The sequence below is a fragment of the Plectropomus leopardus genome, chromosome 19 (genome assembly GCF_008729295.1).
Source record: "Plectropomus leopardus isolate mb chromosome 19, YSFRI_Pleo_2.0, whole genome shotgun sequence".
Lineage (NCBI taxonomy): Eukaryota > Metazoa > Chordata > Actinopteri > Perciformes > Serranidae > Plectropomus > Plectropomus leopardus.
In genome coordinates this window covers 20,390,690-20,415,393 of record NC_056481.1, presented here as the reverse complement: position 1 = coordinate 20,415,393, position 24,704 = coordinate 20,390,690, and the positions used below count along the sequence as shown (strand labels likewise).

The window sequence follows — 24,704 nt, the reverse complement described above, 5'->3', positions numbered from 1 at the left end:
TAAAGAAAAAAATGTAAATGCTTATTTCTGTCTTTGAGCGTGCACACAGTTTTAGTTGTGAGTGTACAGAGTTTTCAGCGTCTGGCCTCTGGTGTGTTGTTCAAACACTCATGATTAACCTTCTGTGTTCACAGGATAGAAGTCAGGGGTAAGTGATGCATAAGCAAGCATTTATAAAGCTGTATGTGCACATGATTCTGTCTTACAAAGCTCAGTCTTTGTGGTGCTGGGTGCACATGCACGAGCCTCATTTCCACACCCACAGATCACCGTAAATAGTCTCTCTCTACCATTCACAGCCTTTAGTGAGCAATACTGTAAAGAAAGACTGACTGTCTGTGACATCCTGTCCTGAAATACTAGAAACTTCAAGTCCTAGAAATTTCTTGAAATCCTTGAAATGTCCTTAAATCCTAGAAACACCCTAAAATCCTAGAAGTGTCAGAGAAACCTAGAGATTTCCTGAAATTTTAGAAATGTCCTTAAATCTTAGAAATGTCCTAAAATCCTAGAGGGGTCCTGAATTCCTAGAAACATCCTAAAATCATAGAAAGTTCCTGAAATCCTAGAAACATCCTAAAATCTGAGAAATATCCTTAAATCTGATAAATGTCCTAAAATCCTAGGAACATCCTAAAATCCAAGACGAATCCTAATATCAGAGAAACATCCTAAAATCTAAAATCACATCACTATAAATAGATGTAGAAACACACCTAAACATATGTTTGGATATCGATACTTATCTCCCTCCACCTCTTTTTACAGCTCATAGTGAGAAATACGTTAAATAAGGAGCAATTTCGCTCACTGCATCACATCGGCGAGGTTCTCCAACAGTGCCAGAGCATCCATCATTAGCCGTAGATATTTGTGGCAGCATCTGTGCCACTAATTAATCACATTTGTGTAAACCATCATCGTGTTAAAATCACAATCATAATTACTGTTAGACATCAAAAGGATCTTTTATTCATTCAGAGCGCTCATGTGGAAACAGACTTTACAAAGTGCTTCACAGGATAAAATTAAAAGATCACTGGCAGAGAGATGAATGTAAATTAAAGTAATGATTAAATTAATCACTCATACATAATGTCAAATTACTTTATAAATGCACCTTTGATTGATTTTTTTACAGAACGCTGTGTGAGCTGCAAAAATAGTTACACAAAATGGCAAACAACCCAAAGACAATGTTATCCATCTCTCAACTTGTATTCAAGCTCGTCCTCATCATTACACCTGCAGCTATTTCCTCTGGAACCCAGTGTATGCTGCTCTGAAGAATGCGAGAGATGACTCATTCTGCACAGTCCTCCCTCATACTTTGAAACCTGAGAAATTTGGCTTTATTTCTGTCAAAAAGATGAGAAGAAGGTAATCAGCAATAAGGTAAAAAGTGACCCTAAAATTTGCAAGAAATTGGTTAAAAAAAAAAAAAAGACAAGAAAATTACCTTAAAATTATTGTTAAGAAAAAAAAATGTAATGACCTGGAAAATGCGCTTGAAAATTAAAATAATTCTGTAACGTAATTTAAGATATCTATTTATGATAGTTAGAAATACAATATTTCCCTATCATTTTTCCCCTAGATGTTTTCTCCCGAGCTTTTTAAAAATCATTTTATAAATCTACTTATTTCTTGCCATTTGTGGAACAGATTTTTTAAAGAAATCACACCAACTTGCTTAGAGTTCAAAGGTTTAATAACTTGAAAATCTGAAAGGAGCACAAGAAAAGTGATGTCACTCTAGGTTTCAAAGGTTTAGTGTGTGGTAAAAGGCGTACGCATGGTTTTTGTGTGCACACTTCATTTATGCATCTGGCCCCTGGGGGAGTTACTGATTAAACTTTGCTCTACCTGCTGATGTCATGGCTCCATACTCTTTGTGGTCAAGATGACGCAGAAAAAAAACACACATCATGTTCATTATGTTAACGTGTTTGAACAACGATATCTCGAGCGTCATCGGGTAACGTTGAGTTGATGTTAGAGGACTTTTACTTGCATGTGCAGGTCTGTCTCTGCCGGCTGTGATCTGAGCTGACACTGTTGCTCTCACTAATACAACACAGTGGAATTACAGCTGACATTGAACCAACACTGGTCACCATACCATAATATTCCTGACTCACATGTGTTTAAATGCATGAGGCCAGTTTTGTCCTCATATGTAATGGTCTGATGAGATGTTAGTGCCTAACAGCGTGTTCAGATGATCAGACCTTCACTGGCTGAACGTCTTCAGTAAGGGATGAAAGTCTGATTTAATCTGCTCATTAACTTGATGAGGGGGAACGGGAGGAAACGTGGAGAGGATACAGTGGAAAGCAAGGATACCTTAAATAGAAACCATACATTGCTTAGTTATGTAACAACCGTGTCTGATCCAAATTAATTGAATTCTGTAAATTCTCAACAGCGCAGGTTCCCACAATCATGAGAATTATGGAAGTTATCAAATTAGAAAACCAGGCCTGGAAATGGTTTGGAATGAACAGATTATTTAAAGGAAATTTTTATTGTTAGGTATTGTTTATAAATCCTTATCATGTCTAACATTTCATTAAAAAAAATAGTGCTGCGCTTTGTGACTGTTGAAATGTCACTAGTGTTACATGTAACACAAAGACCAGAGCGACTTCACGGCATCTTTTGGGTTAAAGCATCGAATAGTCATATCAGGAGAGAAACAGGAGAGTACTTTAGGCGTGAATATTTATTGTCAGTGTGGTAAATGGCTTAAAGCAGTGATACTCAACTTACAGCCCACAAGCCAAATCTGGCCCTACATAGGGTTTATTGTGTCAATTTTATCTTTAGCAAATTCAAACTTTTCACTCCAAGCTTTTTGAGGGCCCTTCTCTCATTGGGGCCCTGGGTAATCAGTCCCACCCCCCACCATGATGCCCCTGCAGCTAGCTGGCAGTAGGAATGACATGGGAGTAAAGTTATCCAGTGTTAGCATTTTGCTTAGCTGCAGATGCCTCGGAGGCGTGTGTATAGTAATTTATTAATAACTCATTTATACTACTTAAATGAAGTCAAGGAAATTGGGCAAAATATTATAAAAAGGATATGAAAAAAAATATGGGAACCCTAATAGCATCCAATAGCGTAGTCAACAAAGAAAAGCCCAGTGCTAATTCAGGCAAAAAGGCAAATTCAGTAAAAACAACATGTTCATTTCATCCGATATACTTCCTATGGTTGTCCACAAACTGGCAATATTCTTTACACTTGTGATAATTATTTATTCAGCACGATCTGTGTAATGATCCTGTGGACCTCCATGATGCCACCAGATTTTGCTGCTTTGTGACAAAGCCTGTCTATGGGTCGAGAGACTCAAACCCAAAATGACAGATGTTCTGGTGCATCGAGACAGTTTGAAGCCAGTGGAGAGAGAAAATGACAGGAGGCAGTTTAGTGAGAAAGATGAAGGGACAGAAAGTTGGTCTGAGGAGGAGACGGGGAAAGATAAAGAGAGGAAAGAGGGGGAGACAGATTGGGGTTCGGCACTTCAGATCTCGAGCTGAAGCACTTGGTGCTCAAAGGCCAGATGGATCTCAAACATCCTTAATGATGCTGCGCTGACCTAAACGCTGTGTCATGTTCTGTTCGGGGACAATATTTCTGTTACAAATCCCCCCCAAAAAAGTTACTTTTCTCTTTGAAATATCATCTTGAAGTTGAGTAATTTAAAAGCATTCCATGCCGATCATGGGTTTGAATGTTTTTATAATTGGCTGCTCAGATTGATGTGAGCTGACAGGAAACTCTGAAGGGTTCCTGCTGCTTTGATTTAACTTAGCAGCGGTTTGACAAAGACAGAAACACCAAACGTTTTGATACCACTGATGTTTTAAAAAGGGAAAATAAAGGTAAAAGTGGATGACATTGTTTTTCAGATGATCAAATAACTGCTCCCAGGAGAAATAATGATACCAACAGCAGTGTTAGTAGAATATAGTGCATTTTCTGTGTGGTGTAATGTTTAGCATGTCCACTGTCCTCAGGGTGCTAGCATGCTAACATTTGCTGATGAGCTCTAATCATAAAGTACAGCTTAGGATGATGGGAACGTCATTCATTTTGCCAGTAGTTGTTTTGTAAGTCACAAGGAAGTTTCAAGTCTTTGCATTGAAGTGCCAAATCAGGTACCAAGTCAAAACTGACAAGTCCCATGTCAAGTCCCAAGTCCTAAACTTTGAGTCCTTAACAGGTCTTTGTGTGCTCTTCACAAAATGTATTGCCTTTTGGCAACAGAGTAATAATACGTTTACAAATATTGTGAATACTTTTTAAGATTTGTATTTATTTGTTAACACAAGTCTGATAAAGAGGTTGCTTAGCTGTTAAGCTAACTTTGGCTGAGCATTAGTTCACTATGTTGATTTTAGCCTCGGCCTACCGTTCTTTGTGTGGCTTAAAATATTGAACGAAGTTGGAAATTGTCCATCTTTGTCTGTAATTTTTGGTCATTTTGCTTATTAGGCCTTTTGTTTACCACTGTGTAGATTTCGTACCCAATTATGTTTGGTATCATTTTTTCCCTACTGATGCAACATTAGTTCTTCGTGGTTCTCTCCTGCAACTTGTGTGGATGCTGGATTTATTATTTTATTATTACTTTTATTAGCAAACTTTTTCATCTTGGGGGTTAAGGGAAAGTTTAAGTATTTTCAAGTCAGAGGGCTCAACTCCAAGTGAAGTCATGAGTCAGTGGTGTTTACATTCTAATTGAGTTGCAGTTTTTCTTTTCTGTCCTTTCTTTTTTTTAGTTGTGTCTAAAGTCATCAAAGTTGTGACTTGAGTCAGAATCATGTGTCTAATGCTTTGGTTTATGACCAAATATAAATACAAAATAGTCTCAGCTGGTCTTCATGTTGAAAGCTCAATAGCAAATGTTAGCATGCTAATACCCTTAACTGACATGCTATCATCAGCATGTTAGCATGCTACCATTAGCATTTAGCTCATTTTAGATCATTAACCAGACATTTTTGACACTGATATTCAATTTATACTTGAGTAACAGACCAGACAGCAGTGTTCGTGTTTGTACAGATCTCTTTGTGGCTCTCCACATGCTACAGTTTTCTTCAACTGTCTGCAACAGCAACACCTCTCCGTATTTTTGCCCCCAGTCCACATGTAGCCTGACCTTTACACTTTTACTGTTAACTCAGAACACAAAGTGCTCTCTCAGGCCACGCTCTCACCTTATTGACCCTCTGACTCAGAGAAGAGAGTTGCAGACCTCTGTCTCACAGTCAGGAGCATTTTGTGGCAGTTTGACTTCAAAACGAGGATGTAACCTTTTATTGTGACGGCCTGAGAAAATGTATCTGTGTCTCCCTCTACACATTCATGTTGGCGTACTTTGTGTGTGTGTGTGTGTGTGTGTGTGTGTGTGTGTGTGTGTGTAAGAGAGAGAAAGAAAAAGAGAGGAAATGCAGAGGGAGTAGTTTTATTATACAGTCTATTATTCACGGCACGCCGCCTTTTGCTGTTAGACAATCAATTTGATGCATGCTTGTGTTTGTGTACCTGTTTACTCTAATTACGCCTCTGCAGTCAAATTATTAATATTCCAACAGAGCCTGGAAAAGTTATTATCCTGCACAAGTCAATATCATGTCCAAATGGAGGACAAGCTCACGCTGAGAACCAGAGAAAAAACTTATAGGCCTAATTAATTTAGCACATTTAGCTGCTTTACCCAGTTTGATATGAATAAATGAGATGGCTTGTGGTTTCCACTCTGCTCACTGGCCCCAATTTAGTATGATTTTTTGCTGATATAACTCCCCCATGGCACCACTGTTTGGCCAACCTTGGTCAAGTTCAAATTGTGCGACTGCACTTGATGGGGCTCGCCCAGTGCGGCACAGATATGGGAATAAGTGGTGCCTGAGTTACTGATGAATGTACATTTTGTGCCAGAGAGAACGGAATAATGCTCAACGTATTAACAAAGCTCAGGCTGTTCTTGAAATATCTGGTCAAACTGTCCCCTGAAGCTGTGTAATGGTTATGACACTGACGCTTTGCAGCCATACATTTGTCACACTTACAAGAACAGTTCAACCTAAAATCAAAAAAAGTTTATATTTTTTCCATCTTCCCTGTAGGTGTGTTTATCAGCATAGACAGTTTTCATGTGAGGGTTGTCAAGTGTTGGCGATATCAGCCGTAAAAATGTTTCCTTCACAGGCAGATGGGGAAAAAAAAGCGAGACTTTGTAATTAATTAAAGTAAATACTTCTTATAGATAAAAAATAAATAAATATAATATTAATAATAAGTAAAATAAATAAATATAATACTCCAAATATTCTATGAAAGGTAACTAAGAGAATAATTGAACAAAAAATCATAGTTACAAATGTAAAAAAAAAAAATCAATCAATAAATAGGTTCAATTAAAAGCCAAGCTAAGAAAGTAGGTCTTGAGTTTGCTCTTAAAAGCATCAACAGAACTATTTTCTTTCTACCAAGAGGGAAGCGCACATCTATAACTAGCTCACCTAGTCCCACTGAGCAAGTTAACGTTACAGCAGGATGCCTGTAATGTTTACATCTCGTACTGTTGTGAGCCTCTCGTGAGTAGATGTACGCTTCCTTCTGTGCGATGATACAGTTGATGGGTGTGGTTTAACATAGGCATTTTAAGTTACTTTCATATTCGAGTACTCGCAGAAAAAAAAGTAAGAAAGGGAATTTAAATTGGCCAACAGCAGAAAACAAATGTTCTCTTCTAAATATTGAGGGGACATTGTAATTGTAATATACATTTATGAGGGAAAAAATCTGAATTTTTTGTTTTGGCGTAAACTGTCTCTTTAAATTTGAATCTGTGTTTACAGGGCAGTGCTGCAACTGTCTCTCCAGTCTTATTTAAACATGACAGAGCGTCTCTGCCCTCTCGCTGTGCCGCTTTATTAGCCCCCGCTGCATCACGTACAAGCATATGGCCCACCGTGACACTGTGAGGCAAAGCATGTCACCATGAGTGCGTTTATTTTTAGCACGTGTTGGAATCAAACTCCAGGACCCTCCGATGTCCCAGATAACCTTAATCGCAGCTACAGCAGCTGCTTCATTAAAGAGGCCAGCTGGACATCAGCAGGGAAACGCCCTCTGCACTGTTTCTAATATGTATTGAAAATCAGTGTTTGTGTCACAGAATCATCACAGGCAGCAGGTCAGAGGTCACTGTCTCTGCCGAGAGATGCTTCAGAAGAATGCAACAAGAAAGTATTTAACTCCAGGCGTTCAATCTGGCTGCGTTTCATTTCCTCCCTTTGACAAGTGCCTCTCATTCATCCTCACCGTTATCTGATACGACTCAGGGATCAGGGGTTCACATGTCGTGGAGACGGTCGTCAGGGTAACTAGCGAGGGCAATGACGTCATTAAGTAGTAATAAGAAGCCCTAACATCATCATAAGATAAGAAATGACTATAATTTGAGCCCTTGTGTCACAAATAATGACTTTCTGTGGTGAAGGCAGATACACTTATGGTGTTAGACAGTGAAAAAACATAAAAAACCCAAACATACCTGTAATTAACCTGGAAAGTAATTTCTATATGTTTTAGTCGACTATTTGTTAAGCCCCTCCCCTGAACAGTTTGTCCAATCATATCTTAGAAACTGTAACCTGGCACAACAGGCCAGTCAAGCTGTGGATTTCTTGCAGCCGAAGGAAGAACAATAGATCGAATCACAATGCTTGTTTACGATAAGTTCCGCGTTGAAAACCACAACGTAAGGTTCATAAAATGAAACTGTGCTGAGTTAAAACAGGCACAGTTTCTGCCCGACTGGAGCCTGACATACAGCAGCAGTTTTGGGCCCAAGCGGATTAAAAACTCAAATATTTCTACTCTAAAATAAATACATTTTATGTTATTTTTTTCTCTGTCGCACATTTCTAGGATCTTAAGAAGGTTTTGAGGATTTCAAGACATTTTGTCTGAGTTTAGGACATATGTTGGATTTTAGGACATACCTAGGAATGTAGGACATTTCTAGGATTTTGGGACACTTCTAGGATTTTGGGAATTTCAGGGTATGCAGGAGGTTTCTAGGTTTAGAATGTTAAGAGCTTCGCTAAGACCTCTGTCAGCTCGGGGTGTGCAGGAGATCCCCCACTGGTATTTTAAAAAAAAGCTCTATTTTGATGCTTTTTAATCAACTTGCACCTTATGTATTCTAAAAGTACAAAAATAATTCCCAATTTGAATCACTTTATCTGTATTTTAATTAGAAAATTTTGTCAGGCAGAGTGATAGCAACAAAAGGGAGAAAAGTCAGTAAGATCCATTTCCATTTGACTCCATTTCCTGTTCTGATTTATGTCAGATTTTTCCAGAAAAAGTATTTCTGTAGAAGGAAATGATGCATTTAAGTGTCCAGATGCAGTATCAGTGGTTTGTTTGTATAATAAACTTGGATATAAACTTTGCCAGATGTTCATTTAAGGTCTCCTTCTCCTCATCCAGAGACACTCCGCAGACCAATGATGGCGCAGCCAAGACGCCCCGCTCCAAAACGTCATCCCGCTTCCCCAGACTGGGCCGCAGTCGCAACCAGGAAGCCAGACCTGAACCGCAGAGTGGCGACCTTTAACCCCCACATACTCTGAACTGATACTCTCACTCTGGAGGCTGAGGACATTCCTGTGTCCACCCTGGACCGTGAGGACATGAAACGGATCTTTAAAGCCTCACAGATAAAAGACCTCAGTGGAGGAGCGGAGATGCGTTCAGGCCGCTCTCAGAGATGTAAATGTTGCTGAGTAAAGGATAAATGACTCCTTGAGGCGGCCTGTCGATGGAACCAATCTTACTGCACCTCTTACCTCACTGAGAGACACAGAGACTCTCTGGAAACTGCACATGGACTCGCCTGGACTGCTCTCTCTCATCTCAAACACAACGAGATGATGGAGGTTTTTTGTTTTTTTTTTCTTACTCGGCTCAGTTTTCTAGTGATGGTGTCTCATGGTCTCAGTGCCTGCAGTGTTTTGTAGCTGCTTCCTGCTCCGGGTGCAGAGGGGGTAGATTAAACTCATATCTGGGGGATGAATGTTGTTGTTCAGCTTTATGGTGCCATTACATTTTAGACGGCGGTGATTCATGATCTCTGGCAGCGGGCATTCCTTTCTCTTGCTTCTGTTCTTTCATCATTATTATTATGGCTTTTACAGATAATCTGCAGAAAGTGTTACAGATCTTAACGTCAGCAGGGACGCAGGAATTATCACAAACATCTTTTAGATAATGATCATATTAAAGGATTAAGCACCACTGATAAAACCAAAACCTCTTTGGGACTGTACCAAAATTATTGGGATGGGGAGGAGGGGTTGAGTCTTATATTTTACCTCCCATCCCCAGCATTTTTGATATTTTCTTTCCACCCCCATTGACTTGAAGACAACTTTTTTCTCTTTACTATTTAAAGTGGATAAGATCTTTTTTCATTGCAGCAGAACGCTTCACTCAGCTCCTCCTCGCCCTGCTGTCGCTCTCTCTGTTCATCATGAAATGACTGCAGGAGTGTGAGTTTTGTGCTTGGGACTTTGAGAGTGCACACTCTGCACATAAACAATGCTGTTACTAACTGGTAGCATCACATGTCTATCCTTACCGAATGGGTTTGATGACAGAGTTGAGCCGTTTCAGTGTCTTGGTTTTGGTTAACTGCTGGGAATGTTTTTGACTGGTTCCACATGTGCATCTATATGTTAATTTTGCTGCTCTTCAGTTTACTGCACTATGCACCACCTGGGTCTGGTAGGAGCTAGCTAGCTAGCAATGCTGCTCATTCTGCAATCACAGCAAGTAACACCGTCATGACCCAACAGCATTGCTGTGGAAACATTATGCCCACCCTCCAGTCTCAATTTGGGCCCTAAAACGGCAAAGCATTGTTGATTACTGTTATCACTGTTAGCATTGTTAGCAGTGTCAGCACGGCTTGTGGTGCTAACATAGTAAACAATGGGTTTCGAGGCTTAAATTGAGGTCGCTTACTCACTGGTCCACTTTAGTGTGAACCCATCTGTATAATTGTTAGATATTCAGAGCAACAGATGCTGTATAAGTTGCATAAAAATGCACTTAGAGCCACTGAGAGATGGAGTGGATGGGTCCAACAAGGACAGAAGTTTCACCGAAGAGGCGAGTGTTTCCTTTCTGTGTTAAACTGAAATCAGCATTGAGTTATTTTGCCTCATGCCTCTCATTAGTCAGTCATTTGTCAGATGAATTGTCTGAAGTAACTAAATGTCCAGATGCACCAAACCGACAGCAAAGAACTAGCAGCTACGAAAGCTGCTTGTGTCGCCTCAAGTCACCTCACGTCACCTCACGCTGCCTGTGTCTCAGCCAAAAAGTTACACAAGAACACACCGCAAAGACTACAACCAACAGTCAGCCAGCACGTACATCCTGTGCCTACCAGCAGGAAATGTGTCTGCTAAAAATCAGTTCCCCCCCCCCGGCCCGGACTTTAGCTCTTTGTTTACTTTCCTCACTGACATTTCTCTTCTCGTGCACTGAGCTGAACTGACAATCAGAGAGATTTCGTTCACCTATGGGCTCCACCGTCTCCAAAGCCGATTCAACATGCTGAAATAATGCTGACGAGGGCCAACAGACTAGGGCGACAGACGCTCACAGTGGCCAAACATTCACCGACGGTCGACCATTGGTTTGGTGTGTCAGGGCCTTAACAGATATAAAACAGGAGCCTAAACTTGAATTATAACACAAGCCAGACATTATATGACAACGTGGACTGAAGTGACAGTCAACATGATCAATGAAGATTAACATGTATTTGTTTCACATTCATATCATCTGTGTTTGACAGATTAGCTATTTGACTACGATGGAAAAATTCCAACAAGTTCTTATCCCAAGTAGTTACATATCAGCGCTTTGTCAGTGTACTTCCGCATCTACATAATACACTCTAGGTATCCTTCTGGGTCTGCTGTCGACATTCAGGGATGCTGCTACCAACGCCAGGATGTCAACAAAAGCACATGGTAGGATGACGCCATAAAAGCATGGATGGCAAGGTTTAAGCAAAAGAGGCACATGATAAGGTGTAGAAAAAAACATCACTTTGAGATAAGAAGCACTGACCTCCCACATGAAAGTCTGGGGTTTGTTGGATCCATCCACTTGCCCTTTAGGTACCCGTGCACTCCTTATAGTATGTTGTTACCTGCAGCAATTCAACCTGACACTTTCCAGCAGTGTATCTTGCAGATGCAACAAGGTGCCTTCAGGCAGTTTCCCAGCTGACACTGCCGCAGGGTGTATCATACAGCCGCAAAAGGTGGCTTTTCCTGCCAGGATCTTACACCAAAATTAATACAAATGTGACAATATTTGAGGACTTCGAAATGAGACCAGGCTGAAAGATTCTGCCCTAAATCAGTGACACAGGACTGTTGTTTTCTGCATATGGAGAAGCACACCTTTAAGACACTTTGTAAACTAAGGCATCACATTTTTGATCACTTCTCACAGCCTAATAATTTTTGGACAGTCCCTGATTGAGAAATTTCAGAAATGGATATAAACTCTTGCCATCCCCTGATAAATATTGATATCTCCTTGATAAATATTTTTTGAGCAGAAAGGACTGGAAACACTGTTAAAATGACAGCAGATGGGTAAGCTGTGTGTCAGCAGGTTTACCATCAACTCCACTGTAATATAAAACTGAGGGTCTTGATCAGATTCACTGTTTAGAGATTGTTGAACTAATGTGTCTTAGCAGGATTTAATGCAGCGTTGTGTTGCAGATGAATGTTTTAACGAGGACTAAACACTTGAAGAAAAGCTGCTTGTTAGAGTGCACGGAGCGGGCTGCTGAGCATCAAGTGTGTGTAAAACAGAAGCTCATGCATATGGATGGGTTTCCCCAAGAGTAGTCAGAGCCTGTGTTCAAACGAGGAGTGATTGTGTTCGAAGGGTGTCGGAAAACTTGAATCAAAGGGTCGGCTCGCTGGATGGTAAACAGTGCTCGCTGTCTGCGAGGGGAGGTGAACAAACAAGGCTTGTGGGTTTTAATTAAGTTGTTATTCTCACACAGAAGTGACCCTCACAAGTATCCGTCAGCTGGTAAACACTGCGCCGCCGCAGCGTTAGCAGATTCTCACAGAGATGCCATCAAATAAATGTTTTTATCAGACGTCCCTGGGACAGAAAGGGATTCTGTCTGGTCAACATGTGGTCAGCTGGCAAATAAAATGTCAGCAGGGGACAGAAATAAATGATAGGATCACAACTTTTTAAATTATATCACACAGACGTTTTCTTAATATTACAAGTGGCACTGCTGTTGCTTCTATCAAAAATATGTAACTTAAATATGGATTTCTGTCACTTTTTTTTAAAGACTATTCTCAGCTGTGATACAGTAATGCATATTTTAAATGTAGCACTGCCTTATATGCATTTGGAAAATCGGCTCACTGCATCATATTGCTGTATATTCTGTCCCAAACAGTGTAAATTAGTCATCTACTTTATAACATGTAGCCTTTAATGTCTGGTGGGTCGAACTTCTCTGCACAATTGTCCATATTGCTTGAGTGGTGATTCACAGTATTTATGCACTGCATCATTTTACAGAAAGCTGTCTTTAAAAGAGAATTCAGCATTTTGCACTTACAAGGGGCCGATCACACTGAAACAAGTCGCTGTGGTACAACACGCCTGTCGGGGAATCCTCTCTTGCTGCTGAACAACATGTTTCTCCGGCAGTTTTTGGGTGCGCATAAAAGTTAAAATATTTTTCAACTTTTCCGCTCAAGGCACAAAGTCACGCTGCTTGTCAATGTCACTTTTGGCCCCGCACATGCAGCCCCACTCCACAGGTGCTCCCAGCTGTTTTTCCACATGGCGCTTCCAAGGCATTTTTGGAGTGGTCTCGGTGTGATCACCCCTTTACACTGTCACAATGGACAGTTTTTAAAAAGCAGAGACAGAGATAGTGTTTTTTTTTTTATTCCACACATTTCTTCTTCCTTGTCAAAGCCTGATGCCTACATCACCCACAATGCAACTTGACGTCGACATTTTGGTCAGAGATACAAGTGTGCAAGACGTTCAACAGTATTACAGGAAAAAGAAAATCTCCTTCAGCTCAAAAGAGACCTCTGTAAATCTGTCGTCAGGACGCCTCCAACTGCAAACAGGGTCAAATGTGACTTTTTTGTGAATTTTTGATCAATGGTGGTTTTACAGTTGGCCAACCTGGAAGCTAACGTTGCCCTGTTTCCCTCCTAAAAAAAAAAAAATAAATAAATAAAGCTTATTGCATTTTTCAATTGGATTTTGGATCATTGTAGAAAATAACGTTTATGCCTAAGTGTAATTGCAATTTAGGCTTCAAATTTAAATGCAATCTTCTCACGGCAGTTCATTTTTAAAACTAATTTACAAGATATTAAACAAGTTTCCTTGGGTTTCAGCAGTTTTAATGCTTGCAAAAGGCATCTGAACATAGAAGAAAACTAAAGCCGATCCAGGTGTTAAAGAGTTAAACCTGAAACTTTCTGTTCCTGAAAAAAGAGCTGATCTTTAATCACTTCTCTAAAACGATTGTTATTACGTGAAAGTCAGAATGTGATTCCCTCTATTGCTTGAAGCTCTAAATGCTAAGAATATCTCAGGTGCTGTTGAGGAAAGACAACAAGCCTTTTATTGACAATAGTAAGAGAAACCTGCGGCGTTTCTGGTGGAAGTGCAGGTTTACTTATCTGTCTTCATGATACAAACATCACTTTTTTTTTAACGACTCTCCCTCACAATCCTCCCGAGGCTGGATAAAGTGAATCTCACTGGACCTTCAGGACTCCTAATCACAAGTAAAGGAAGTGGATTTAGCTTTTTGAGATGCAGCCGAAAGTGTTCTCCTGCAATGTATCTGTTCTAGTTTTGTGTCGTTGCCTTAGTCAGCAGCCAGGCCTTATCTATCAGTGTCACAGCACAGAGCGGCTCAACAATAAAGTGTTCGGTGCAGAACCACCTCCTCTGTGTCGCTGTCGTCATTGCCGTTGCTTTTAGGCTAAAGGTCAATTCTGCTGCTGCTGTCCTCTGTGAATGCATGTCAGTGTACAATAGTTTCTATAGTGCAGGGTTCATACGGTCATAATAAAACCTGGAAAAGTCATTGAATTTTGCGGTTAGCAATTTCCAGGCATGGAAGAATTTTGGAAACTAAATATACCCTGAAGGTTTTGGAAAAGTCATGGAATTCACAAATCTGTATGATAACGTGAAGTGTTCATGGACTGTCGGAAATTTGAAATTCTAACAGTAATTTCTGTTTTGACAGTTTCTGGCCATGAAAAATCTTGTCATTTTTTTGGTGAATAAGAGAAAAAAAAATCACCAATATTTGTTAAAGAAAAATAATTGCTGAATTTTTTAAAGAAAAAAAAATCACCTGTTTTTTTGACAGCCAGCAGGTTTGAAGGTCATGTTTTCAAAATATAGCTGTTAAAAGTTGTGTGTTCCTTCCCTAAAGCCCAAAAAAATCATAAGTCCCTCTCAGTGCAAAAAAAAAAATAAATCGGCATGCCTCCTGCGTTTTGCACCAGCCTGTCCCCTGTCATACAAGACAAACAGTCCTTAAGTTATATTCAAATATTCAGTTCTAACCCTATTCTGAATTCATTATTTTTCAAATAATATATATATTTTTTAAAACTATCATATAGTCATGAAAGATAACCAATAAGGAGTATCCATGGTCATTTAAGAGAATGTGTGGTCTTGAAAATTTGCCTCAGAGTCATGAAAAAATCATGGAAAATGTGTGTGAACCCTGATAGTGTCATGTATGTGTTTATACAGCGAGGTGAACGCATCAACGCCTGCATTATATCCTGCATATGAACTGTGTGCAGAAATGGACAGAGAGATGCTGTGAGAACATCTGTGGCCTCAATGCATCTGTAGTTGAATGCTTATTTAACCTCCACTGCTTCTGCCCTTTTATTCAAACCATTCAGAGCCATTTAGGGAAAAGGCTGCGTGTTCCTTTTTTAATTCTGAGCTGGGCACGCTGCAGCGGGTCGGCAGAGAGAAGAATGGCCAGCGTGCACTAAATGCTCATTGTCCATTGACCAGAAAATTGGTTACAAGCCCGTCTCAGGATGTGGATGGCTGCTTTTGGCAACGTTTTACACACACACACACACGCACACGCAACTGGGCATATGGAAGCTGAGCACCTAAGCGCTGACACAACAGTGTTGCTATTGTTTAAACAGAAAAGCCTGGCTTGACTTTGACATTTATTAGTTATAAAATAGCAGAAAAGTTCAACTAATTTCATGTTATCAAATTGTGTATACAATGATATGATGTGTAACACCGGGTGGCGCTAATGAGACTTTATGGATGCCAACCACCATTAAATCCAAAGAAGAAGAAAAAGTACAACAAAGTCACATGACATTCAACAAACCTCGACCAGGATCTTCTTAACTCTGATACCAGACAAAAAAAACACGGCGATATTACACTGGCTTTACTGAGTGGCTGCAACAGAAATAAACCTGCCAATGTTTTGGACATACATCGCCATGGTTACTGGAATGTTATCGCGAGAGGAAATGCGCTCAACATCGCGAGAGAAGACGCGTAATGTCACTCGACTGACTTCTGAATAGCTGCCGATGCGAAACACCTGAGAGGCTCCAGGACAGCAGCTGCACACAGACGAAGTGTCAGATCAACTTTTTGCCCTTTGAAACAATTTAAGCTTTTCCATCAAACATGTTACTCATAAATCCAAACCTAATCTGCGGACATCAACAGAGGAGACGGCTGTCCAAAGAAAGAAGAGACCTGAATGAGGTGAGTCCAACCTGAGACACAAATTCATGTCTGTAATTCAAACAGCTTTATTAACACAGGCTCTACTTTCCATTCACGCATGACTCCATGTGCACTCACGTTTAATTTTCTTTGAATATTATAGTAAAAGTGATTGTGTTGACTCTGCGATCTCTTTGCCCCGAGTTCAGCCTTTCAGGTAATATAGGCACATGTGTTGATTCCTTGATGAAACTTGAGGGAATACTGAGAAAATGCAAAACATTGATTATTAGTTGACAGGGGATCACGACAGCAAGTTAGAGGGTAACTTTGGTATTTTTCAACCTGTACTATATTTCACCATGACTGTTTATATAACTGACTGATCGGATCAGCAGTTTCTGAAACTGGTCCAATATTGAGCAAGAGCGCTTCGGCTGGCAGTCATGAAACAGACAGTGTAACCATAATTTCTGTTATCTAAAGTGTTTGTTTTCAGATTGTTATTCTAAGTGTCTGACAACATTATGGAAGGGATCCCTACAGAGATAGACCTTTCTGTTAAAGCGTGAGATCCTTGGCCTTGTAACCAGACACAGCCCCCAAATTACTATCCCCAAACCCACCAAACTCCATTCAAATAAACAGTCATTTTCATCTGTATAGAGCAGCATATTTTCACATCTAACTGGTGAATTGAGGGTTATTTCAACCAATCAGAGTTAGTGATTGTTGGAACAGTGGAACGATGAAGCGAGACAGTTTTATTTAGTTTCTGAATAAAGTGTGCTTTACAATGATAAAATGGATTTTTATTTAAATGGAGTCTGGTGGGTTTGGTGATGAGGATTTTGGGGCTGTTTCTAGTTAAACAAAAAGCACTTTACTCTTTAACAAAAAGGTCTGTCTCTATGTGTCCTCTTCATAATGTCAGATGCCTCGTATAAGAATCTGAGCCTGTCAGTGACAAAAACAAACACTTTTAGTGGATGTAAATAGACGGTGCTTTGCAGCCTGTTTTACAGCTGCCGGCTGCAGCGCTCTCTATTGGTGCTGAACCAGTTTTACAAATTGGTCCCATTCGTCACTTAGATATAAAAATGTCAGAAAACATGGTTCAGGTTGAAAAATGGTGAAGTTACCTTTTATGTAAGTAAGATAAATTTCACTTTGAGTTCAGCTTTATATACAAAGGTTTTAGTGAATAAACATGTTTTTGTGACATATGACTAAGACTTGGATTATACTGCAAAGGTTGTCTGAATTTTTAAAAAATAATGTTTGTAGTTTTTTCGTTAAATATGGTCACCAATCTATAAATCAACATGTTTGCTGTAGTCCAAGGAGGCATGAAAGAAAAACAAAGTTTATGAATTAAAGGTAATGCAACATGACTACCTGAAACACAAATAGTCATTTTTTTGGGGTGAAGTATTCCTCTAAGTTATATAGTAAATGTTATGCAGCTAAGGGTGAACTTAATGCTGCAGTTGCAGTTTGGGTGCAACAGTCCTGCCATATTCACATTTTGATGTGCATAACTGTACATCTTGTCTGCGTGCACAAGCTGCGGTGTGTGGAAATATTTTAACACCAGTGTTTGTTGAAAAACGTGTGAGAAACTTGTGTCGTTCAGGTGCTGTATTTATATGACTACAGAAAAAAAAAAACATTTTGGACCTTAAATAGAAGATTAAAAATCCTTGACTCTTCCTCCTCCTCGCAAATTCAGGACTAAAAGCTTTTCATCTTTTTTTTTTTTTTTTTTTTCAACCAAAGAATGTTCCTTAATTGAAACTCAGATCCGATCCAGGTCTTTTTACCTTGTGTAAGACGCAGTACAGGAACAGAGGTGAGCGTTCTGTGAAACGTGTTTCTAAGAGACAAAAACAAATAAAAAGGGAGTTTGAGACTTTTCTTTCATTGGAATATTCGATGGGATCTTACACCACCTTTATTTTCTGTTTTTTAAATCCATCAATATTATAGAGGCAAACAAAATAAAGCTCTACTGGAGACGCCAGAACCGACAGCATCCTTGAGACGTCCACCATTGCATGAATACATTTACCGTGTTCCACCTCCTCCATGTCTCCTCCTCCTTTGTCCGATCTCCGTCCTCTCCTTAAAGATATCCCTCTTTGTTATTTCTCAGGCCTGTATGTAATTACCAGGCTCTCCTGTTGTGTGTGAGGAACATTCAGTGAGACAGGCACCCTGGTTTAAACAAGGTCACTGTATAAGCAGCGCCGCTATCTCTGGAACGCACAATGGCGGCCTGGCATCGGGACGCATGTTCATTACGACGATAAGCTCAGGAACCCTGTAGACAACAGCTCCTTCAGGAAGGAGCCTCCTATAGCAGAACCCAAGATTAGCATGCGCTCCATAATAATGCTTTCCAGGAAGACGTTCCTCAGAGACGGGAGAGGCGATCTGAAACGCTTGTGTCAGTGATTACAAGAACGTAAGCCGCTCTTCGTTTTGATTAGTCGCTTCTGCTGATGGAGGAAACCTCAATATACTGTCATCTTGGATTTTTGGAGTCAGATGTAGTGGCAGAGGTGACCACATTAGGACAAATTTAAATGCGTTTGTCCGTATGGTTGTCGTAAATGTTGACATTAGCTGTAAAACCAAAACCATTTTTTGTACCTGGCTGTAAACAATGTTTATCTCTGTAAAGTTTGGAATTTAAGCAGGGGGGGTCTATGGGAATATTACCTCGCAGTTCTGTATAAAAATGTCTTTTGTGAGAGACTGTAGCAATTGCTCACCACGTAATATGAAAAAAAAGGTGAAATTAAATGAGAATAAGTTGAACTATGTAAAGAAACGTCATTATTTTATGAGAATACAGTAGTAATTTTCAGAGAAAGTGGTAATATTACATGATTATACTTGTACATTTACAGGAAGATTACATTTCTTTTGAAAAAGGATTCATTTATTCTCAGTAAATTATGACTTATTTCTCGTAAAAGAACTTTATGTACTTTAACTTAAATTCTGATTTTATTCTTGTAATTGTATTACTTGATTCTCATTAAATTATGACTTAATTCAATGTTACAACTTATATTCTAATATTCTGATATTGTTGTAAATATAAATTTATTCTCTTAACATTCCAACGTAATTTCATGACTTTTGTCTTGAAACAGTTTACTTTTATTCTCATTTAATTTATTCTCGTAACATTATGTCTTTACTCTCATTGAATCTTCATCCTCAATATATTACAATATTTTTCTTGAAAATACATTATTGTCATTAAATTACAACTTCATTCTCCAAATATCATGACTTTTTTTCTTGAAATAGTATTTTATTAAAAATGTTCTGTCTTTCTTAAAATAGGATAACATTATTCTCATTAAATTATAACTTTTTTTCTGGTAATATTGTGACCTTTTCTCTTAAAGAAATATGACTTTATTCTCATTAAATTATCACTTCATTCTCACAATATTAATTTTTTTTTTTTCTTGAAATAGTGTAACTTTTTTCTCAATAAATCACTACTTTATTCTCACAATATCAGGATTGTATTATTGGAATCTAATATATGAAAATATAAATAATCCTAATCCTTCTTTGTAAATTTTGCACATTCTTTTGGTCGTTATGAAATGCCGTTAATATCTTTACGAATTTTAATGTTTAAGAGCTTCGACTGCACTTCGACTGCAGAGCTTCATTTCCTCGTCTCATCCATGCTCAGTATCAAAGTTTGTGTATTAATTTATCATCAGGCTGTCAGCTGACCTCTTCAGTTAATTTAATTTTGGTGATGTTTTCTTGCTAAATTGTAATGTTCCTGCTCTGGCTTAAGTTACCGTATACTGTGATTTATAGTGGAGGTGAGATATGTGATTATATTTGCATTATCATGCGTTTTAGTCACATTTCAGTAACAGTGTTGCAGACTCTTTGTGACTGTAAAAAACTGTAGAAAGCCAAAACTGCAGCATGTGCAGTGAGCTGTATCCATGCAGCACAAGTGACATATTTTGTTTGAATAAGTCATATTTGTGACTCCATCCTTGTTTCTGGTGTCAGCTCCCAGCAGCCTCTTCTGTATCTCGGTGCCGCTGTTTGTTTTTTTAAAGTCTTTTTTTTTCTAGGTTTTGAATTATTTGTCAGAAAACGTGCATTTGAGCACCTTTTTTTTTTTTCTCCTGTTCTCAAGCTGGCAGAAGTTGAATTGATGGTTCACCATATTCCCTGCAGACTCTGAGCACAACACCTCCTCAGTCTCTCTCCATCCTGCTTTCTCCTTGTTTTTATCTCCAGCCTTCATTTTCCCTTTCTCTTCTATGCATCCCTCTCTTTTTCCCATCTTCTTGTCGTCACTTTTTGTCCTTTCTTTCAGTTTTCTCCCTCTCACCTTCCTCTGCTCCACAGGTTGTCCCTTTCTCTCCTCCATCCTCCCTAATTGTGATCTTTTCTATCCTCCCTTCATCTCCCAATTTTCTCTGCACCTTCATCCCTCTCTCACTGCCTCCTCTTCCTCCTCCAATCAGCACCTTGCTCCCTCAGAGTCTCAGCCTGCTTGGCACATTGTATTTCCTCAGCCCGTCACTGGCTGTCTCTGTTTATTACCTCCTCAGCGATGAGGCGGGAGAGACGGAGACAACCAGCCCTTCGGAGGATTTTCCTCCCGACTCTCCCGCTGCTGTCTGTCTGTCGCTGAATCCTAAAACGCTGCAAAATTGATTGTTTCAGGTTTTCTTCTTCCTCCTTTCATCTTTTTCAGTTTATTCAGTATCCAGCACCTGTCATGTAGTGGTGGTATGTTAGCAAGTACATTTACTCAAATGCTGTACTACAAGTTTGAGGTGCTTGTACTTTATTAGAGTATTTTCTTTTTCATGCCACTTTATACTTTTATTCCACGACATTTCAGAGAGAAATTTTGTACTCATTAATTCACTTTATTTGTCTGTCAGCTTTTGTTACTGATGTTTTATTATAAAGTTAAATTACCAAACACTTTATGCAGCTGAAATGATTCGCTGATTAATCAGTTAGCTGATTGTCAGAGAATTAATTGGCAACTATTTTTTGATAACATTAATAAGTAATTCTCTATTTTATCTTATTGTTTGAGGTTTGGGAAGTGTTTTTCTATATATTTTGATAATTTAGTTTTAAGAGGGTGTTTCTTCTATTCATAGTACTTTAGTTTCGAGGTTTTTTTTTATTTTGTCTAACTTTTCAGGGTTTTGAGTTTGGATTTTTTCTTTGTTTTTTGATTTTGATGGTTTTTATATGGAGTTTTTTTTTCTTCTGTTTTTAATTTTTTTGTGTGTTTTCTATTATCGAATTTTGAGCTTTGGGGTGTTTCTTATTTTGGGTGTTTTTGTCTATTTTGTTTTGTTAAACATTTGGAGGTTTGAGGTTTAGTTTAAAAAATAATAATTTTCAGTTTCTTTCTATTCTCTTTCTCTGCATTGGATTCTTTTACTTTTAATACATTAAGTACTTTTTCCTGATTATATTTGCTTACTTTTACTTAAGCAAATTTTGAATTGCAGTTCTTTTACTTGTAACTGAGTATTTTCACAGTGTGGTATCAGTACTTCTACTTCAGTGAAGGAACTGAATACTTCCTCCCCCACTGCTGTAATGTCAAACCAAGTCCACCTGACCTCTAGTTACAGGGATACATCTCTGTTGTATCTCATCTGAATGACATAAAGCTGTAATGGATTATGTTAATTAATATGCTTTCAGTTGAGGGAACATGGGAAATAAAGTGTGCGATTCATCTGTTAGCTGTTTAGAAACTGACATCATCTTCATCATCTTCACAGTTGTGCTGATTCTTGCCGTGTTCAGGCTCAGATAAGAGCAGACAAACATGTCCATTTCAAGACGGTGTTGCAGGTGAACATGTAGGAGAGACTGTCTGTAGCTTTATCCGTCATAAAAGCTGCACCCTGCTCTTTACACCAGCATGTCCTTTTGTTCTCGTCCTCTCATTTGACTTTGTTTCCCTGCAGGCTGCGTCTCCTTCACAATGCGGTCGGATGCTGAAGTGTGTTCCTCCTGCCCCTCAAAGCTATCACAGGCGCTCACAATCGCCCGCGGCGCTCTTTTGATCAGCCCAGATGCCTGATCTGAACACCTGGAAACGCCGTTTAAACCGCAGCAGGGGAGGAAGTGGCAGGTGAGCAGCGGTGAGACGGAGAGTTTTGAGGGAGTGTTGGATCAGAAGTACTTAAACTTAATATGAATATGTTTAAATAGTGCACAATATTCACTTTCTTTCCACATTGTTGTATTGCAAATTCAGTGTCAAAGCAGTGAAAAAACACTGTTAACGTATCCTCAAACAGCACATGTATGATATCTAACAAACTAGCACTCCACGAATACAGTTATGTACTTAATGTAAAGTTACGTAGGTTAGGTTTGGGAAAAGAAACTTGATGCTGACGTACCTTAGAATACACCCCATGGGATGAATGGAAGGAAAAGTGAATAGGTCCAACAAACCCCAGACTTTCACCCAGGAGTCCACTGTTCACTTCCTGTGTGAATGCAAACTGTGATGTTGTTTTCTAAACCTAACTAAGTGATTTTGTTGCACAAGGAAATAAATGTAAAAAAAAATGTCATGTGGTTACCTACATTGTAAGTTAATTATAAAAAGACTATGTATGTAATATCCAAAATTTCCTGTGAAAACTGAAGTCTGGTTTAAGAAGACAAAATTAATATAGGAAACGAAAAATGACACGCCACCCTAGATCATGTAAAACAGACGCAGGAGGATACCTAGTGTCTAAGTTAGTCTATTTATAAATTCATTTGTGAACTATTTTTATTGCTCAGTCAGTAATTACTTAGATGCTTTACTATTTCTATGACACTTGTAGCCCTTTAATATCTACACTCATGCAGTGTGTAATTAAATATTGCTTATGACACAAAGTTAAAACATTACACTCGGGACACAAACTGCTTTCTCCCAGATGAAAGTCTGTTTTTTTATCCATCCACCTCATACCCTAACCAGGCCCCCGACAAGATGTCCTCTGATGATTTGTGTGATTATACCTAATAACCAATGTAGCAAAAGTCAATGTAACAAAAAGTGCAATGTTATGGACTAAACTTGACTGTTAACTAAATATGATAGAAAAATGACGATTCGTTGTAAAAACACAAACAAAAAAACAAAAACAAAGTTTAACGACTTAAAGCATTGTATTGATTGTGATCAGATATGTCACTCCTTTGGAAATAATTTTTCCTTTCATTTTTGAACAACCTTTAGTTCATTGCTGTAAAAAAAACAATGAAGTGTGGTTTGCATGTTTATAAATGAACATTTAAAGGTGAAAAAGTTTCTCGATCAACTTCCCGTTTTGTCAACTTGTATGCCAAAATGTAACATTATTTGTTCAGCCTAAATACAATCTACGCATTCACGAGGCAAAGTCAAATTCTAGTCAGACAGAGAAGTTGTTATATAATCACATAATTATTGATGCCGTAATCTTTTTATTCTTCACAGATCTTAGTCTTGTGCTCGTGAAGTCAAACCTTCACTCCAGATTTAAGCTTTTTCCAGGGTGACAGGAGCTGCAGCCAATCCCAGCATGCATTGTGTGGAGGTGAGCTACACACTCTTATTCTTGTCTGCAGGCTACATTCATAACTCTGCACTTCGAGGTCGGCTGTGGAAAGCTTAGAAACCTGCTTACTGCTTCTGTTCAAGGACTCACACTCACTGTGAACACAAGCTGGCAGCAATTTCATAGCGTGTGTGCACAAAGCAGCAATAACCGAAGCATCCTCACAACTCTGACTCAGTCTCCTCTTCACCTGTGTTGTTATTGTCGAAGAAAGAGAGATTAACCCCTTGTTTGATCGGCGCTCTCTTTGCTCCGTGGTAGAATGACAGCTGACCCTGGGTCTGCTGTGTGGCAATTACTTTTTTTTTTTTTTTTTAAAGTTCCACATATTTTTGTCAAGGATTTCACACATTTCTGCCAACTGTGTTCAAAGAGTGCAGATCGCAAATGCATTCACTTTTCATAATTTGTAATTCTTTTAACACAGTCTTTTACTTTTCACGCTGAGATAAGAAAGAAAAAATGTTCGCCAAACAGTGGTGAAAAGTACATTTACTCAACACACATATTGTATGTATTTGTACTTGAATATTTCCATTTTCCTTTTCTGTTGCATTTTACTTTGAAAAATATTAAGTTCATCAGCCCTCAGGTGATGCTGAAGGTTTGAACTTTGATTCGCCACGCTGAAGCACAAAGAAGATTGTTGTCTTTTAGCAGTTTTGGGTGAGATTTGTTTCAGTGTTTTCTTTCGAGGCTGCAGTGTGTGATTTGATCTCAGAGTTTGGACAACACAACTACTTTGCATTTGCGAAGCTGCAAAAAGAAAAAGACAGTTTTTGTGTTTCTTTTACCTTTTGCATCTAAGCCTGGATGAAATTGATGGAGAAAAACTATTTAAGGTCCTTTGTGGGCATTATTGTCAGAAATGGAATATAATATTATCAATGTGTTTTCTTTAGTGTATAATCAGCTGAAAATAAGCAACTTATGAGCAACTTAAAGAAATAAAGAAAATAAAATAAATAAAAATTGCAAGAGGATTAAATTAGCCAAACAAAAAGAAAAAGAAAAGAAAACAAACAGAAAAAAACAAACAAAACAGGAAATGGCCTAAAAAAATGCTAAAATAAAATGAAAATAATATATATAAATAATCCTGAGTTCTGATAATTAATAATTTTAAATTAAGTTGGGTTTTTCTACTTAGTTGTTTGAAAATGTTCTGATTATTCTCTCTCA

The 24,704-nt window shown here is 38.7% G+C and overlaps 1 protein-coding gene and 1 long non-coding RNA gene across 2 annotated transcripts in view; both read left to right on the top strand.

Moving 5' to 3' along the window:
- Positions 1–14,074, top strand: part of LOC121958596 (sorting nexin-29-like) — a 67,168-nt gene extending 53,094 nt beyond the window's left edge. Inside the window, exon 6 of the mRNA XM_042507631.1 lies at positions 8,521–14,074. Within this exon, the coding sequence (XP_042363565.1) occupies positions 8,521–8,647 (127 nt within the window). The 3' untranslated portion in view covers positions 8,648–14,074. The remainder of the gene's footprint in view (positions 1–8,520) is intronic.
- A 1,626-nt stretch (positions 14,075–15,700) lies between these two features.
- Positions 15,701–23,495, top strand: LOC121958504. Its single transcript, XR_006106854.1, has 3 exons — positions 15,701–15,912; positions 21,882–22,048; positions 23,402–23,495. It is a non-coding gene; the product is annotated as an uncharacterized LOC121958504 (long non-coding RNA).
- The last annotated feature ends 1,209 nt before the right edge of the window (positions 23,496–24,704 follow it).